At 41.0% G+C, this 19,739-nt stretch overlaps 1 protein-coding gene across 10 annotated transcripts in view; it reads right to left on the bottom strand.

Annotated features, from left to right (window-relative positions):
• The window catches only part of kmt2ca (lysine (K)-specific methyltransferase 2Ca), a 487,395-nt gene that overhangs the window by 293,184 nt on the left and 174,472 nt on the right, over window positions 1-19,739 (bottom strand). For all 10 annotated transcript variants that reach the window (XM_072254064.1, XM_072254065.1, XM_072254063.1 and 7 more), the window contains 2 exons: window positions 17,432-17,567; window positions 7,152-7,355 (listed from right to left, as the gene is read on the bottom strand). In XM_072254064.1, coding sequence (XP_072110165.1) covers window positions 7,152-7,355; window positions 17,432-17,567 — 340 coding nt within the window. The remainder of the gene's footprint in view (window positions 1-7,151; window positions 7,356-17,431; window positions 17,568-19,739) is intronic.

Here is a 19,739-nt window from a genome sequence, read left to right as displayed (position 1 = left end):
GGATTACTTTTCGATCCTTTTTTAAACAACCGAACAACATAAGCCACTCTCCAATCCTCCGGCACTTCACCCACAGACAGCGACATTTTTAATATTTCTGCCAGGGCCCCCGCAATTTCAACACTGGTCTCCTTCAAGGTCCGAGGGAACACTCTGTCAGGTCCCAGGGATTTATTCACTTTAATTTTCCTCAAGGCAGCAAACTCCTCCTCCTTTTCAATCTGTACAGTTTCCATGGTCCCACTACTTGATTCCCTCAATTCCATAGATTTCATGCCAGCTTTCTTAGTAAATACAGATGCAAAAAACCTATTTAAGATCTCCCCCATTTCCTTTGGTTCCGCACAAAGCCGACCACTCTGATCTTCAAGAGGACCAATTTTATCCCTTACAATCCTTTTGCTCTTAATATACTTGTAAAAGCTCTTTGGATTATCCTTCACTTTGACTGCCAAGGCAACCTCATGTCTTCTTTTAGCCCTCCTGATTTCTTTCTTAAGTATTTTCTTGCACTTCTTATACTCCTCAAGCACCTGATTTACCCCCCTGTTTCCTATACATTTCATACAACTCCCTCTTCTTCTTTATCAGAGTTGCAATATCCCTTGAGAACCAAGGTTCCTTATTCCTGCCTTTAATCCTGACAGGAACATACAAACTCTGCACTCTCAAAATTTCCCCTTTGAAGGCTTCCCACCTACCAATCACATCTTTGCCATAGAACAACCTGTCCCAATCCACGCTTTTTAAATCCTTTCTCATTTCTTCAAATTTGGCTTTCTTCCAGTTCAGAACCTCAACCCTAGGACCAGATCCATCCTTGTCCATGATCAAATTGAAACTAATGGTGTTATGATCACTGGAACCAAAGTGCTCCCCTACACAGACTTCTGTCACTTGCCCTAATTTGTTTCCTAACAGGAGATCCAATATTGCATCCCCTCTAGTTGGTCCCTCTATATACTGATTTAGAAAACTTTCCTGAACACATTTTACAAACTCTAAACCATCTAGACCCCTAACAGTATGGGAGTCCCAATCAATGTATGGAAAATTAAAATCCCCAACCACCACAACTTTATGTTTCCTGCAGTTGCCTGCTATCTCTCTGCAGATTTGCTCTTTCAAGTCTCGTTGACTATTGGGTGGTCTGTAATACAATCCCACTAATGTGGCCATACCTTTCCTGTTTCTCAGCTCCACCCATAAGGACTCAGTAGACAAGCCCTCTAATCTGTCCTGCCTGAGCACTGCTGTAATATTTTCCCTAACAAGCAATGCTACTCCCCCACCTTTCATTCCTCTGCCTCGATCACATCTGAAACATCGGAACCCTGGAATATTAAGCTGCCAGTCCTGCCCCTCCTGTAGCCAAGTTTCACTAATTGCTACAACATCATAATTCCATGTGTCAATCCACGCCCTCAACTCATCCGCCTTCCCCGCAATACTCCTAGCATTGAAATATATACACCTCAGAAGATTTTTACCACCACTCACAACCTTTCTATCAGCGGCTTTTGCTTAAACTTTCAACATCATTTATTTTCACCCCAGCCACACTGTCAGCTCTGGCACTCTGGTTCCCATCCCCCTGCAAATCTAGTTTAAAGCCTCCCCTATTGCACTAACAAACCTCCCTGAAAGGATATTGGTCCCCCTGTGGTTCAAGTGTAACCCGTCTCTCTTGTACAGGTCCCACCTGCCCCAGAAGAGGTCCCAATGATCCTGAAATCTGAAACCCTGCCCCCTACACCAGTTCCTCAGCCACTTGTTCCTCCTCCAGAGCATCCTATTCCTACCCTCACTGGCACCTAGCACAGGTAGCAATCCTGAGATTACCACCCTTGAAGTCCTGCTTTTCAACTTCCTACCAAGCTCTCTATACTCACTGTCCAGGACCTCTTCACTCTTCCTTGCTATGTCATTGGTACCGATGTGCACCACGACATCTGGCTGGTCACCCTCCCACTTCAGAATGTCATGCAATCGATCAGAGACATCCTTGATCCTGGCACCTGGGAGGCAACAAACCATCCTGGATTCTCTGTCACGACCACAGAACCTTCTATCTGCACCTCTAACTATCGAGTCCACTATCACTACCGCTCTCCTCTTTCTCCCCCCTCCCTTCTGCACTGCAGAGCCAGACTCAGTGCCAGAGATCCGGCTACTGCAGCTTGTCCCAGGTAAGTCATCCCCCCCAACAGTATCCAATGCGGTATACTTGTTGTTGAGGGGAATGGCCACAGGGGAACCCTGCTCTGCCTGCCCTTTCCTCTTCCCTCACCTGACAGTGACCCAATTTCCTGTCCTCTGCTCCTTTGGCGTAACTACCTCCCTGTAGCTACGATCTATAATCTCCTCATTCTCCCGAATGATCCGCAGGTCATCCAGCTCCTGCTCCAGTTCCCTAACGCGCTTTGTCAGGAGCTGCAGCTGGATGCACTTCTTGCAGGTGTCGTTGTCAGGGACACTGGAGGGCTCCCTGACTTCCCACATCCTGCAAGAGGAGCATTCCAACATCCTGCCTGGCATTCTCACTGCACTAAACAATCTGAGCAGAAAACTTACCGGAACCTACCCTGGCCTCTGCCTGTTCTCGCCGAAGTCTGTTGAGCCAAAGCCGTCCCACTCTGACTCTGTACTTTGATTTATGAAGGCCAATGTGCTAAAAGCTTTCTTTACAACTCTAACCTACCTGCAATGCCACTTTCAATGAATTGTGGGCCTGCACTCAGATCCCTCTGTCCTACCACATTCCTCACTGCCCTGCCACTCACTGCGTAAGACCTATATTTAAATTCAGCAGATTCAGATGGGAATTATGCCTGGCTTTACAGATCAACTTGGCATGAAAAAGACTTGCTGAGCCTTTTTGATGGGGTAACCAAGGATGTATTTTTGTTATGATATCCCCAGGTAAGATCACACTAGTTTCAAAAATAATTAACTGAATTATTAATAGTACAACCTCTCAAAGAAAAATATGCAAAAGTGACATTCAACAAAAGTAACAGCAGCCAACATTTACAGAATTTTTAATTCACTAAGTGCATAGAGGTGCACTGAAGCAGTACAATTAAAATTACCTTTAAGGTTCAGAACCATTTCATTTAGGGTCAAATTGACAACTCAGTACTTGCAGAAGGGATGAATGAATCATCAGCTTCAATTAACTGCTATTTGCAAAAGGCTATTTTAGAATTAACTGGGGTGATCTCAACTGTGACCTTTCCAGGGAGAAGCAATTAAAACATTAAGCTAATTCATTTCTGTTTGGTGTAAAAATGCAATTTTGGATGTACAGTGTTATCATCAGACTAAACTAGCTGAAAAAACTCAATGCATCTCAGAACTTCAACTGTGCCCATTTCAATTCTTCAACACTGCTAAACCAAATAACTATTGCCAGCTGTTACATAGATTAAATCTGCATCTCTTCTTTGATCTTCAATTTAGGAATCAAATTTCCACCTCACCGTCACCCATGTTGTACTTGACAAACAATTCCAAAGCCATGAAACACAACTTTAGCACTTCACATTGGCATTCAACAGACTAAATCAATTTCTTTTAAGAAGCAGTGCAAAAGGTCAAAATTCATGGAAAAAATTCCAGGTAGTGCTTCCTCCTGGAGAATAAAGGCAGACAATGCAATAAAGCTAAAATTTACCTGAAGAAACCATTTTTTTCAGCAAGATTTGAACAATTGCATGGGAATGAAGGTGAAATCCTTGTACCTCTAAATAAATAAAAAACCCCATGTAATGATACAACCACAAGAGAAAGTCTGCAGATGCTAGAAATCCAAGCAACACACACAAAATGCTGGAGGAACTCAGCAGGTTAGCAGAATGCTTATCCCCAAGAAAAAACTGTCTTGGGCTGAGACCTAATGAAGTGTCTCGGCCTGAAACGTTGACTGCTTGCTCCTTTCTATGGATGCTGCCTGGCCTGCTGAGTTCCTCCAGCATTTTGTTTGTGTTTGATGTAATGATTCAAGTGCCTTTTCCAATTCCTTGCTTCCATTGACCCTGCTATGATTTATTATAAATCCTAGAACATTTGTCCTATAGTCAAAGAGCATATTACAATATATATATTTTTTTAATGTCACCCAGTTTGGGATGGGGGGGGGGGGTGGTGGTGATGATAAGCATTCTGCTGACATGACTAATACATTGCACCTCCCCAACTGTCCTTCAGAAGGTGGTGATGTGCATCTTCTTGCACTGATACAGACCTTGTGCAGGTAATCTTGCAATGCTATTGGGTTAAGAGGATTTGGAATTAACAATAATTTAAAAAAAACAAATAGGATGATTCAAGACCTGCAGGTAAACGTAAAATGGTGACCGCTTGTCCTTGCTGGCAGCAGAGAGCATGGGCTAGGGATGTGTTGTTGATGTCTCAAACTATCTGCAGTGGATGATGTAGAATATATAGATTCAAAAGAATGAACGTTTAAGGTGGCAAAGAGGAGAACTCGCTATTCCAGTAGGCTAGCTGACGTGAATGATGGAGCATTTCTGGTTGATATTGCACTTAAGGCTGATTTACACTTCGGCGTCAAATGGACACCGTAACCTACACAAGTGGACTACGCACATTGTGAGCATTTATACTTGTGTGTTGGTCTGTCTGCGTTGCTCTGCAATTCGGGCACGTCGCGCATGTGCACACACCTGCCCATGAAAGGCTTCATGGTTATGGTAGCCTTTCTCAGGGTAAACAAGTTTAAAGCGAGCGTCTTTTTTCGTAAAAGCGAAATGTGTTCTCCATAATTTCGGAGGTCCATAAAACTTTATGGAAAGCATTGCAGCCAGAGTTCCTTCCCTGCCCTTCAGTCGCCCAATGGGAAGCTATTGCAGCGTAGGAGGAAATGCGATGCTACCAAGCGGACCAATCACAGTTGTTGCGGTCTGCGTTGTCGCGACGCGTAGTTACATTTTGAGAGAGGTGCACGTCAGGCTACGGCGTAGGGATCCGCTTAGGCTCTGCATAGGGTTCGCGGCTACGCCGTACCTACGGCGTCGATTTGACGCAGAAGTATAAATCAGCCTTTATACTTACTCGCACAAGTGCAATGTATTCAGTCTTCGAGCTTGTATTTTGTAAATGGTCAACGATCTGGCTAATCAAGAGATGAATCACTCACCACTAAATATCCAGCCTCTGGCTGCTTCTGTGTCAAGGCGGCTTCTAGCAATTGGGCCCCCAGAATGTAGATGGGTGGGATCGGTGACTATAATGTAATTGACATAATCAAGACCTCTCTTGCTAGAGAAGGTCACTGCTTAGCTGTATCACTGCCAATGTCACTTGGTACTTATCATCCCATGCCTAACTATTGTCTAGGTCCTGCTGCATAGAGAAAATACTGCACTTGTTGAGAAGCTCCAAAAGGAAGTAAACGTTGTGCAATCATCTCAGTTTCTGACCTGATGGAAGAAAGACGACTGAGGAACTTGAGCGGCCAGGCAGTACTTTTTTCCCAAGGCGGCAATGCTTAATATGAGACAGCATAATTTTAAGGTGATTGGAGGAAAAGTTGGGGAGGGGTGTCAGAGATAGGTTTATTATATTTTTATTTTTACAGAGAATAGTAGGTGAGTGGAATGTGAGGTGGTGGTAGAGACAGATCTAACAGGGACATTGAAGAGACTTGGATACATTCACAGGAATGAAAGAAAAATGGAGGGTATGGGGAGGGAAGAGTCTTAATGTAGGTTAAAGGGTAGGCATATCATAGGTTGTACAAGTCTATGTTCAATTTCCTGCTACTGGAAAGAAGGACATGCAATAGCTACTATTTTCTACCTTTGTGAGTGTTATGGCTCCAGACCAGTAGTTAAATGCAAACCTTTGGAGATTTCACAGCATGTACCCAGGGAAGTCTACTGTTTTTGCACCAGTTGAGGCAGGATTATAGGAACCTTTAGCAAACTCTTTCATAGCAGCAATGGTTACAAGGGATAAGGGCAAGTGTACCGTAAATTTTTGGATTAAATTGAATAAATATTTTCTCATGTTTTATGAGTTCTAAGCTATATTTAATAGTTCTCTATGCTTGTGAATGTCACAAATGTTTAGACTTTTTGACAACTTTTCGGCCTTTATGGAATGTGTAAGGTTCACCAGGTCTTGAAGCACTTTGATAGTCTGTTGTCCATCACCTTTAAGTTAACTTGCATTGAACAATCAGCTCCAATTAGGAACTGTATAGCAAGAAAACAACCAGTGAGGGGTGAGTCACCAAGCAAACAATAAAGGCCATCAGCTTACATTTATATAGCATCTTTACAATCTTATTGATTTTACATCAACCTTGTCTAATCCTATTCTGATGCACATTGCACACACTACCCCATCAACCAACTTCATGTATACGCATGTATAGCAGCACAAAGGTAAACCACATTTTAACTGTAAATATTTGATCTTTAGCCAGGATCTAAATTTTCGAAGACGACATTATTTCAGAATAGGAAGGAGTCAGTACCAAAAAAGTGTTAATGTTTATGGCTTTCTTCAAACTACTTGTTAATGACTCTCACTTTAACTAAAATCCAGAAAAACGGGTTTATGTTAAGATTGCTAGTCAGCTACTTCCATCAATGGCAGCATGCCTGGCAGGGAGGGAGTAAAACTGCACAAGATTGATGATCCTATTTGTTATCAATAGACTTCTGCTGCAAAGCACACATTAGCCAGGCCATCTGGCTTGACCTAAATCCATTCTCAGCTCTCTAGCCCCACGTCTCATCCCTATTACAACAAAACTGAACAGACAACAGTAGTCATTGCTTAAATTCAGATGACGAATTGCCTCTTGAACTGAAGAAAACACCCTACCTCTATGGAACACCTGTAATACACAAATGCCTTGAAGACTAATGAAGGAAGAGAAAAATGTCAGACATGCTCCCTCAGTTTTTAATTAATGTTATTTGCAGGCAGAAAAAAATAAAGTTACCACGCTTAACAAAAGACAATTGATACTGCTGACATGAAGAACATTTACAAATATCATCTTGGAATAAGTTTATTTTAAAAAATCGATACATTCTAATTCAGAAAGTTTTGAAAAGTTCAAGAACACAAAGATAGGGATTTTTCTTTTGACGAAAGCTGAACAAAGTACTCACTTTTTCTGTGGCCTTTGTGAAGTGGAACACTGCTTGTGGCTCTTGTCATTACTATCCTCTGAATTGTCGGTACTGTCTTGCTTTGTTTGAGATGGGTTTTTTCTTAACGCAGCGAAATCTGGAGTTGGGCTGAACCTTTTCAACTCACCCTGCCCCAGCGAGCTCCGCTCACCACAATAACACAAGGCACAGAGCTGTTCATTGCTGCAACGAGAGCAACATTTTCTCCAATTATGTTCCAAATTATATATTATTTTCTCCACACTACTCACCAAAAACCAATTTCTTCACAAAATTAGTTACCTCACATGATAAGGCAATGGAAAATTAAAACATCTACAAGCAGTTTCTGGTTAATTGGGCCATCAGTTAATCAAGGCAGCTGCTTATTATTTGGGACAACAAAAGCTAATCTAGAAAATTGCCAGAATTCCCTTTGTTTATCTGGGACACCATGTCGCTTAATTGAGGTAGGACACTGTTGCTGAAGAGGTTCTAACTAGCGTTAGTTGCATGCACTTATGTGGCCGTTAGACACTACACAGTGCTTAGGGCAATTTTAAATAGAGTCAGTTGCGTGTGTGTGTTCAAAGTGCAGTGATTTTTGTTACTGATAGTTTGCAAGAAATAAGCAGTAAGGCAATTCAGAACTGTCTTAGTGCAGTTTCAAGCATTCAATGCTTGGGGATGCAAACACAGGTGGGAGTGAAAATGAAATGATTTCACTACTTCAGCAAGTTAAGAACTATAAACAATTTTGAAGGTATCAACAATTATCCTGAATGTCACAACGAAAGTGAAGATTTGGAGAATGCAACAGTGATACCATTAGCTGCACTTGATGCCTGTACTCTTTTGTTCATTGGGTCCACTGGATGAATTCCTCGTGGATAACTATTAGAATCTCATACACAGTTTTATAGTATTATAGTACTATTAGTAGTATTCTAATTTGTTCTGTATTTTATTTAAATACTTAATTTATTACTCAGTTTGTTTTTTTTATACCTATTTTACTAGTTCCATGAAATTTTGGCTAATTGGGGAAGCCACTTAATTGGGCCAAAATATACTGGTCCCAATGTGTCCCAATGAAACAGAATCCACTGTATTTAAATCGTCACAGACTCTTGAGGAAGTTCTTTAGATGTCAAATGCAAGCTTGAAAACTAAAACTGCCTATAACAAATTCATATTTCATATTCTCAAACACTTTGTGCAAATGCTATCGTTCACCACAGATACTGCTGACAAAGACATACCACGTAAACTACATTGACGTCAGGGTTAAAGCCAATTTTATGAAAATCGTTTCATCCCTGCCTATTTTATAGTTAATTATTTAACTTGCACAAAGTAACAATGTGAAAATTGTGAAAATTTTCATATAGCAGTGAACACAGCCCAGGGGTAAAGCACTCCCCACCATTAAGCACATTTACACAAGAGTATTATCACAGGAAAACCGTATTCATCATCAGGGACACCCACTACCCAGGTCATGACCTCTTCTCACTGCTGCCATCAGGAAGGTGGTACAGGAGCCTCAGGACCCACACCATCGGCTTCAGGAACAATTATTACCTCTCAACCATTATGCTCCTGAACCAGAGGGGACAACTTCACTCAGTTTCACTTGCCCAATCACTGAACTGTTCCCACAACTTTCAAGGACTCATCTCATGTTCTCAATAATAATAAATAAACAATAAATATCACTTTTTTTCTTATGCATTTTCACAGTTTGTTTCTTTTGCACACTAATTGTTTGCCCTGTTGGGTGCAGTCTTTCAATGATTCTATTATAGTTATTTGATTTATTATGCTCACAAAACGCAGGGTTGTATATGGTGATTTGTATGTACTTTGATAATAAATTTACTCTGAACTTTAGTGTTGAGGAATAACTGTATTTGCAGCTTCAATGTCAGCGACAAAGGAAAAAGAATTTGCTTAAAATTGGCTTCACAGAGGAATGTTTCCATTTGTGGTCATTAAGCAGGAGCTTTTTGTGAACCTGTCACTTCTTTGACTTTCCTGAAAATGCTGCCTGGTGGAATAAGAGCAGAGTAGCATACTGCACATACAAAGATGTAGCTCTTAATTGAGTAAAACAATACAAAACAAAACTAATTGATCACTGTGATTCTTCCCTGACACAAGCAAATTCTCAAAGGGTATCCGTTGATAACCAAACCTGAAAATAGTACATTTCCTGTAAAGGGAAATTGCACAGTACTGTACAAAAGACTTAAGTACATGTAAAAATATTCTATAAACCAAAGATGCTTTCAAAAATAATGAAATTAAAAGTTCTTATTTAGAAATAGTATGAAGAGCAGTAAACAGTAATAAACTAAATCAAATCAATATATGGTGTGACCACTCTTTGCCTTTTAAACTGCATCAATTCTCTTAGGTAAGGTGTTGTGCATCTTTATAAGAAAATCGATTGCTAGGTTGTTCCAAGCATCTTGGAGAACTTCCCACAGTTCTTCTGCAGATTTCAGCTGCCTCGCTTGCTTCTGTTTCTCCATGTAATCCCAGACAGCCTTGGTGATGTTGAAATCAGGGCTCTGTAGAGGTCATACCATCTGAAACCATATAAAAAAAATCTAGGGTGCCTAAGGCTTTTGCACAGTACTGTACTTTTCCAGAATCAAGAAAAAAAGATTTGAGAGAAATTAGCCAAATAAACTTCGATCAGATGAACTTTCCAAATACATTAACCTTTCTCAAAATGCTTTGAGGGAAACTGAAGAAAAACCAAGTTATAGAATGCCACAAGGGAGAGACTAATTAATTATTACATCAGTAATCATACTGCTACATTACATAAACAACAGACTAGTGTATAATTATGAAAACAAACCATTTGAACATGTACAGGCAATTAAAGCATTCAGAGTCTCTTGAAATAATCACCCTTCTGCCATTTTGTATATTTAACCTGTTATTGAAGTAAGGGCCAGATACTGTATCAGTGCTGATTGAACCACTGCAAATTTTGTGGTGAATTCTTGCTTTGCAGCTATTGTTTGTTCAGCTGAGTGGTTTACTAGGCCATTTTAAAGGGCATTAAGAGTTAATGATGCATGCAGCATACAGTTTTATTCAAAACACTGGATTTTGTTTGTTAAAAGTATAATTACATAGCTTGTCATAATAGCATTTTTACTGAGAGCGGCTGGTTTGAAACTGCAGAACTAAGCCCTAAAGCATATACCATACCGCAAATAAGAGTGTACTAATTAATTTAGGTATTTAATTTATGATATTAAATTGTGGATTAAGAAATTGAATGCAAATTTCACAACTTGACTTTAAAGTGCATTGCACAATCTTCAGGAATGAAATCCTTAGTAGCTCATCGGCACAGTTTGAGTACCTAAACAACTTTTTAACATGGAAGAATACCCCAAGGTTTGTGGTAAGAATAGAATGACAAAAATGAGCAATGAATAAAAAGTAAATTAATCAGATAATTGACTAAATGTGATCAAATGGGTAAATTTTAAAGAATGAACTATTGGAGAGTTTATGACAGCGGGACATTCTGCTAGCTTTGGTAGGAATGGGTTGGACATGATTTGAACGCACACTGAGTGGTCAGGTGTGGCAGCTGCAGGACTGAACAATGCTATGGAAATCACTGAGGGGTTTAGGCATTACTGATAATTCAGCAAATAACCTTCTAATTACAAAATTATCATGTAGAGTTTGATCTAGTATGTACGGAATGGCATCTGCTGAACAAGTGCAAAAACTAAATAATAAATATATTATCAGTTACTGGTTGATTCACGACTGATTCACCTAGTCAATGGCACAGCTAGTAGAGGCCCTCTGCCTGTTTCCTCTCACATCCCAAAAAATGTGGATGCTGGTAGATTAATTACCCACAAACATACAGCCACTAGTATGTGGAAGAATATGTACTGAGAGAGCTGATGGGAATGTGGGGTGAACATAATCTACAGTACATTACAAGCTCTTCAGCGACAATGTTGTGCCAACCATGAAACCTACTCTAGAAACTGCCTAGAATTTCCATGCCGTATAGCCCTCTATTTTTCTAAGCTCCATGTACCTATCTAAGAGTTTCTTAGAAGATCCTATTGAATCTGCCTTTACCACCGTCACTGGCAGTGCATTCCATGCACCCACTACTCTGTGTGAAAAACTTGCCTCTGATATCCCCCTTGTACCTACTACCAAGCACCTTAAAACTATGCCCCCTCGGGTTAGCCATTTCAACCCTGGGAAAAAGCCTCTGGCTATCCACATGATCAATGCCTCTCATCATCTTATACACCTCTATCAGGTCACCTCCCATCCTCCGTCGCTCCAAGGAGAAAAGGCCAAGTTCACTCAACCTATTCTCATAAGGCACGCTCTCCATTCCAGACAACATCCTTGTAAATCTCCTCTGCACTCTCTCTATAGTATCCACATCCTTCCTGTAGTGATGTGACCAGAACTGAACACAGTACTCCAAGTGGGGTTTAACTAAGGTCTTGTATAGCTGTAACATTACCTCCTGCTCTTGAACTCAGTCCAAAGTTGATGATGGCGAACATACCCTATACCTTCTTAACAACACTGTCAACCTACACAGCAGTTTTGAGTGTCTTATGGACACGGATCTCAAGATCTCTCTGATCCTCCACACTGCCAAGAGTCTTAGCATTATATTCTGTCTTCAGATTTGACCTACTAAAATAAACCACTTCACACTTATCTGGACTGAACCCAATCTGCCACTTCTTAGCCCAGTTCTCCACCCTATCGATGTCCCACTGTAACCTCTGACAATCCTTCAGACTATCCACAACACTCACAACTTTTGTGTATTCAACAAACTTATTAACCAACCCTTCTACGTCCTCATCCAAGCCATTTATTTAAAAAAAATCACAAAGAAGAGGGGTCCCAGAACAGATCCCTGCAGAACACCACTGGTTACCGTCCTCCATTCAGAATATGAACCATCTACAATAACCCTTTGCCAGTTCTGGATCCACAAAGCAAGGTCTCCTTGGAACCCATGCCTCCTTATTTTTTGAATGAGCCTGGCAAGGGGAACCTTATCAAATGCCTTACTGAAATCCATACACACTACATCCACTGCTCTACCTTCATCAATGTGTTTTGTTACATCCTCAAATAATCGAACAGGCTCGTAATCTTGCCCTTGACAAAGCCCTGCTGACTATCCCTAACCAGATTATGTCTATCCAAATGCTCATAAATTCTGCTTCTCAGGATCTTCTCCAATAACTTCCCTACTGCTGAGGTAAGACTTACTGGTCTATAATTTTCTGGGTTATCTCTACGTCCTTTTTGAACAAGGGAACAACATTTGTAACCTTCCAATTCTCTAGTACTTCTCCTGTCCCTAACTGATGGTGTAAAGGTCATCACCAGAGGCTCACCAATCTCCTCCCTTGCTTTCCACAGTAGCCTGGGGTATATATTGTCTGGTCCCGGTGACTTAGCCAACTTCATGCTTTTCAAAAGCTTCAGCACATCCTCTTTCTTAATGTCTATATGCTGCAGTGTTTCAGTTAACTATAAATCATTCCCCCAAATGGCCAAGGTCCTTTTCACTGATGAATATTGAAGCGTAGTATTCATTAAGTACTTCCACTACCTCCACACATTTCCACTATCGCACTTGATTGGTTCTATTCTCACACGGCTCATCCTCTTGCTCTTCACATACTTGTTGAATGCCTTGGGGTTTTCCTTAATTCTGTTCGCCAAGGCCTTCTCATTGCCCCCTTCTAGCTCTCCTAATTTCATTCTTAAGCTCCTTCCTGGCAAACTTGTAAGTTTCTAGAGCTCTAACGGTACATAGTTTCTTGAACCTTTAGTAAACTTTGCCTTTCTTCATAACTAGATTTTCTACATTATTCTTACACCATGGTTCTTTTACCCTACCATCCTTTTCCTGTCTCAATGGAACATACCTATTCAGAATGTCATGCAAATGGTCCTTAAAACATTTTTCTCCCTACCCCAGTTAAATGTTTTCCAAAATTGTCTGCTCCTATCCATCTCCAGAGCTATGATAAAGGAGATAGAGTTGTGATCACTATCTCCAAAATGCTCTCCCATTGAGAGACCTGACACCTGACCAGGTTCATTTCCCAATACCAGATCAAGTACAGCCTCTCCTCTTGTAGGCTTGTCTACATATTGTGTCAGGAAACCTTCCTGAACACACCTAACAAATTCCACCCCTTCTAAACCACTCACTCTAGGGAGATGCCAATCAATATTTGGGAAATTAAAATCTCCCACCACAACAATCCTGCTATTATTACACCTTTGCAGAAACTGTCCCCCTATCTGCTCGATGTCCGTCACTATTTGGGTGGTCTATAAACAGCACCCAGCAGAGTTATTGACCTTTCCTATTTCTAACTTCCAGCCACAGAGACTCCGTAGACAACCCCTCCATGACTTCCTCCTTTTCTGCAGCCGTGATACTATCCATGATCAACAGTACCATGCCCCCACCTCTTTTGCCTCCCTCCCTGTCCTTTCTGAAACATACTTGTAGAATGCCTTGGGGTTTTCTTTAATCCTGCTTGCCAATGCCCCTTCTGGCTTTCCTAATTTCATTCTTAAACTCCTTCCTGCTAATAGATCTTGTAGATCTCTAGCATTACCTAGTTTTTTGAACCTTTTGTAAGCTCTCTTCTTCTTAGGATGTGGAAGCATTGGAAAGGGTACAGAGGAGATTTACCAGGATGCTGCCTGGATTAGAGAGTATGCATTATGATCAGAGATTAAGGGAGCTAGGGCTTTACTCTCTGGAGAGAAGGAGGATGAGAGGAGACATGATAGAGGTAAACAAGATAATAAGAGGAATAGACAGAGTGGACAGCCAGCGCCTCTTCCCCAGGGCACCACTGCTCAATACAAGAGGACATGGCTTTAAGGTAAGGGGTGGGAAGTTCAAGGGGGATATTAGAGGAAGGTTTTTTACTCAGAGAGTGGTTGGCATGTGGAATACACTGCCTGAGTCAGTTGTGCAGGCAGATACACCAGTGAAATTTAAGAGACTACTAGACAGGTATATGGAGGAATTTAAAGTGGTGGGGGGGGGTTATATGGCAGGCAGGGTTTGAGGGTCGGCACAACAATGTGGGCCGAAGGGCCTGTACTGTGCTGTACTATTCTATGCTCTATGCTCTTGACTAGATTTTCAACAGCCTTTGTACACTATGGTTCCTGTACCCTACCACCCTTTCCCTGTCTCACTGGAACGTACCTATGCAGAACGCCACTCAAATATCCCCTGGAATTTGCCACATTTCTCCCATACATTTCCCTGAGAACATCTGTTCCCAATTTATGCTTCCAAGTTATAGCCTGATCGCTTCATATTTCCCCTTACTCCAGTTAAATGCTTTCCTAACTTGTCTGTTCCTATCCCTCTCCAATTCTATGGTAAAGGAGATAGAATTATGATCACTATCTCCAAAATGCTTTCCCACTGCAGAGATCTGAAAGCTGATCAGGTTCATTTCCCAATACCAGATCAAGCACAGCCTCTGCTCTAGTTGGCTTATCTACATATTGTATCAGGAAACTTTCCTGAACACCCCATCCAAACCCCCTGCTCTAAGGAGAAGCCAGTCAATATTAGGATAGTTAATATCACCCATTACAACAACCCTAATATTATTGTACCATTCCAGAATCTGTCTCCCTTATCTGCCCCTTGATGTCTCTGTTACCATTGGTGGGTCTATAAAAAATACCCAGTAGAGTTATTGCCCCCTTCTTGTTCCTGACTTCCACCCCAATGATTCAGTAGACAATTCCTCCATGACTTCCTCCTTTTCTGCAGCCGTGATACTATCCCTGATTAGCAGTGCCACGCCCCCACCTCTTTTCCCTCCTTCCCTGTCCTTTTTGAAACATCTAAAGCCCAGCACACTCAGCAGCCATTCCTGCCTCTAAGACATCTAAGTCTCTGTGATGGCCACAACGTCATAGTCCCATGTATTGATCCACGCTGTCTTGTTTATGATACTCCTTGCATTAAAATAGGCACATCTCAAACCATCAGGCTGAGTGCATCTTTGCTCTATCATCATCCTATCCTTCCTCACAAATTCCCTACCAGCTGTCTCTACTTGTGCACCAACCACCACATCTTCTGCCTCTTCACTTTGGTTTCCACACCCCCCTGCAAATCTAGTTTAAAGCCTCCCCAATAGCATTAGCAAACTTCCTTCCCAGGATATTGGTTCCCCTTCAGTTCAGGTGCAACCTGTCACACGTGTACAGGTCACCCCGTCCCCAGAAAAGATTCCAATGATCTCTGAAATCCTGCTCCCTGCACCATCTCCTCAGCCACTTATTTGTCTGTGCTATCTTCCTGTTCTGACCTTCTCTAGCTCGTTGCATTGAGAGTAATCCAGAGATTACCACCTTGGAGGACCTGCTCTTCAGCTTCCTTCCAACTCCCTAAACCTACTGCACAGGACCTCTACCCCTCTCCTGCCTATGTCACTGGTACCAATATGTACCATGATCTCTGGCTGCTCAGTCTCCTCTTCAAGAATATTCTGCAACTGCTCAGAGACATCCTGGACCCTAGCAGCCAGGGACCAACACACTATCCTGGCGTCTCTTTTGCTACTGCAGAATCTCCTATCTTTCTCCCCCTAACAATTGCTCCACCAGACTACATCCTACCCTTCTAAGGCTCAGAGCCGACCCCAGTGCTATTGGTTTGACTGCTGCTGCCTTACCCAGATAGTCATCAGCATCCAAAGTATCCTGTTGCTGAGGGGAATGGCCACAGGGGGACCCTGCACTGACTTCCTTCTCCCTTTACCTCTCTCGGTGTTTGCCTATCTACTCCCTGAATTCTGTATTCTGGGTGTAACCACCTGCTCAAAAGTCTTATCTATCAATTGCTCTGCCTCCACGATGATCCTTAGTTCATCCAACTCCAACTCCTTAATGCGGTCTTTCATGAGCTGGAGTTGGCTGCACATCCCGTAGGTGAGGTCAGCAGGGTGAACATCGGGCTCCATGAACTCCCACATCCTACAGGAGGAGCATTCCACTGTTATATCTGCCATCCTGCCTGCACTGTCCCATGTGCAACCAAGACCAAATCAGCAACAACAAAAGGAAAAACCTACCCTTCTTCACTGTTTCCTTGGCCTCAGCCTCTTCTCGTCGAAGCCTCTGGAGTCCAAGTTCCCACTCTGACTCTAGCCCCCACTCCAAGGATGGATGCTCCGCTAGACCCTATCTCTCTTTTATGGTTTAAAAGATAAGAAAAAAAAACACGCAGGGAGAAAGATCTCACTGCGTTTGGTGGTGCTCCGCTTGCCTCCTACTACCACCAACTGGAGGGGAAAAAAGGGATTAATGTACCATTTGTGTAAATGGGTGACATAGACTTGGTGGGTTGAAGAGGCTCTGTGCCACATCTCCCTGACACTGTGACTCCTCATATACCTAAAAGACCCTATACACACCAATAATACCTCTGAAATGGCAGCCCTGATCTAACAATAAAACTCAGCCCAATTCAGGTGTCCAAAAATTTAACAAAAATTCCTCCGAAATCCTCTAGACTAAAAGTTTCTCGTTCCCACAACCAACCTTTCTCACATGTTGCACAGTATTTCCTCCCCTGCTTCTCAAAGATCTCTTATAGTAGGCATTTAATGAGAGGCCTCTCAAGAATCTTGTTTAAATGCATACCTTCTAGAATTAATGTCAAAGGAGAAATTTATTCTTAACTTAAAACTTTAGACATGCAAATGATTTCCACTTAACAGATAAAGTACTTGCTACAGCATGAAAGAGACAGCAAACTCATTATGATTAATACAGAGATACAGAGCGAAGGTTGGATTGGGAGAAAATAGTAATAACTTTAAGCTCATCAGATGCAACAAAGGTGGAACTCAGCATCCAATATACACCAGCCACTGGACTGATCCAACAATCTAAGACATTCATGAGTTAATAGTCTTCTGCCATAAGATGGCATTTGTGCACTAGATATTTCTAGAATTTCTTAGTTCAGAACCATTTGCATTCTAGAAATCCATAAATATTAAATCAATTTGCAATTATTAATTGCACAAACTGAAGTCATCCAGCCTCTCTCAGCTAAGTGTTTTGATGTCTTGCATCAAGTAGTTCTGGCTGCTCCAACCAGCATCCTTGCATATTTCCCAGTATTTCTCATTATGTGGCACAAGAGAATATGAGTCAGCATTTCATGTTCTGACCTGGATTTTGTATTGAGATTGATTGAAGCTATGGAGCTGGCAGATTCATCAGATACCGAGTGCTGCAAGACAGGCGATTGCTCATTGGTCTCCATTTCTGTAAGGATATCCTCCTCCAGTGAGTCATCTTTAGTTTCTGTTGGGAGAAAGTAAACAAAGCTTTCATAACCTTTAATTTAAAGCCCAAATTATTCCTTATACAGCCAATTATACATTAATTTAAAATAAATAAACCATATTTTTATTATGGATGTTTTGCTTCAATACTAATCATAAATATACTGCAACTACTGGAAAATGCATTAAACTCATCTTAACTTGTAATTCCTCAGATGGTTGGTTGAAAGGCTTTCTGTCGAAAATGTGTGGAAAGGAATAGCAATCAAAGGTCTGTTTTAAATCCAACCTGACTTATATGCATCTCATACTGAAGCAAAGAAAAGACATATTGTGAATTGACAAGTTCACCAATAAATCTGGAGCTAAGTCAATTATTTCTTAAACTTAAAATACAAACCTGATTTAGCAGAGAAGGAACAGAAGCTGCCTAAACATCATAAATGTTAATAGTATGGATGAACACATACAAAATGCTAGAGGAACTCAGCCCATCAGGCAGTATCTAGGAAGTAGATAAACAGTTGCCATTTCAGGCTGAGACTTTCCATCAGGACTGGAAAGGAAGGGGAAAGAAGCTCTCGTGTTTATAGTAATGGATCATATCCTTTTAGATTTAGCTCCTAAGGACTTTTTTTTCCCACGTGGCTAGGTAGTGGAAATCTATGTAAAATGTAATCATGTATTCTTTTACAACACAACTGCTTTGCAGGCACTTTTTCAGATATTCCAATTAAATATATTGTGCTGTTCATTATATAATGAAAAGAACATCTTCCAATACACTAAAAAAATAGAATAAGGTTTTTTTAAAGGATTCTATTTACCAGTTGGCCAATCAAAAGATAACCTTTTAAGATGAGCTGGGGTACTCTTATACAAATGGCTTTATCTAACTTCATTATTTTGTCTTTTCTTACCCTCAACTTTAGGCTTTTGGATTTAATTTTCATTATTTCTCAACACCCATCATGGAAAATAAACTTGAATAAATATATTTTAAAAATGAGGAAACATCTTATAACTTTAACAATTTTTTCCACAATCGAAAGTATGCTTCCTGGTGAAAATAAATATATTCAACATTCATACTTAGATCATATGGAAAATAAAATAAAACTTTTACAATACTCTTTATCTAAACCATCCCACAAGTATAATGCCACTGTCTTATTGATAAACGCAAACAACAGAAATTCTGCAGATGCTGGAAATTCATGGAACACACATCAAAGTTGCTGGTGAACGCAGCAGGCCAGGCAGCATCTCTAGGAAGAGGTACAGTCGACGTTTCAAGCCGAGACCCTTCGTCAGGACTCTTATCGATAATTTTAGTGTCACAGCTTGCTTCATACCGCACCTGTGTAGATAACTGTGAGGTAGCCCTCTTCCATTGAAAAATCAACAAAAGCTATAAGTCAGGTCATAGTTTCTTTCAAAATAAAATTTTACAATTTATACATTAAAAGTTCCAACAGAGCATGAGAATCCCATGATGTTCTTATCATGCATGCATGCAAACTGAAGCAAAAGGAATTAGAATTGCCTGGTAATAAGCCTATCATAAAATTTCCAATTTTGGCTCTGAACTACCACACAAAACTCTGACAGCAAAAAAAGGAGGTCCTTATATCAAATTCATTTCTAAGAATTTAAGTATCCAATGGACATTCAATAACTGTAGAGTGATACATTTATACAGTGACAAATACCACTGGTCTGCCACTGCCACAGTGACTATCATCCGGTAGCACTGTGATGGAGTGCTTTGAGAGGTTGGTGTTGAAATATATCAATTCCTGTCTGAGAAGTGACTTGGATTGGCTTAAATTTGCCTACCATCACAACAGGCCCACAGCAGATGCATACATCAGGATGTTCTTCATTGACTACTATCAATATTTAATACTATCACCCCTTCAAAACTAATAAATAAGCTTCAAGACCATGGCCTCAAATTCCTCCTTGTGCAACCAGATCCATGATTTCCTCACTTGCAGACCCCAATTTGAATCGGCAAAAACATCTCCATAAACCCCATCAGCACAGGTGCACCATAAGGCTGTGTGCTTAACCACTGCTCTACTAGCTTTACACTTATGACTGTGAGGCTAAGCAGAGCAATGCTATATTTAAATTTGCTGACAACACCGCCATCATAGGCCAAATCAAAAGTAGCAACGAATCAGCA

The sequence above is a fragment of the Mobula birostris genome, chromosome 3, assembly GCF_030028105.1.
Source record: "Mobula birostris isolate sMobBir1 chromosome 3, sMobBir1.hap1, whole genome shotgun sequence".
In the NCBI taxonomy this organism is placed as follows: domain Eukaryota; kingdom Metazoa; phylum Chordata; class Chondrichthyes; order Myliobatiformes; family Myliobatidae; genus Mobula; species Mobula birostris.
This window is presented reverse-complemented; position numbering and strand designations above follow the sequence as displayed.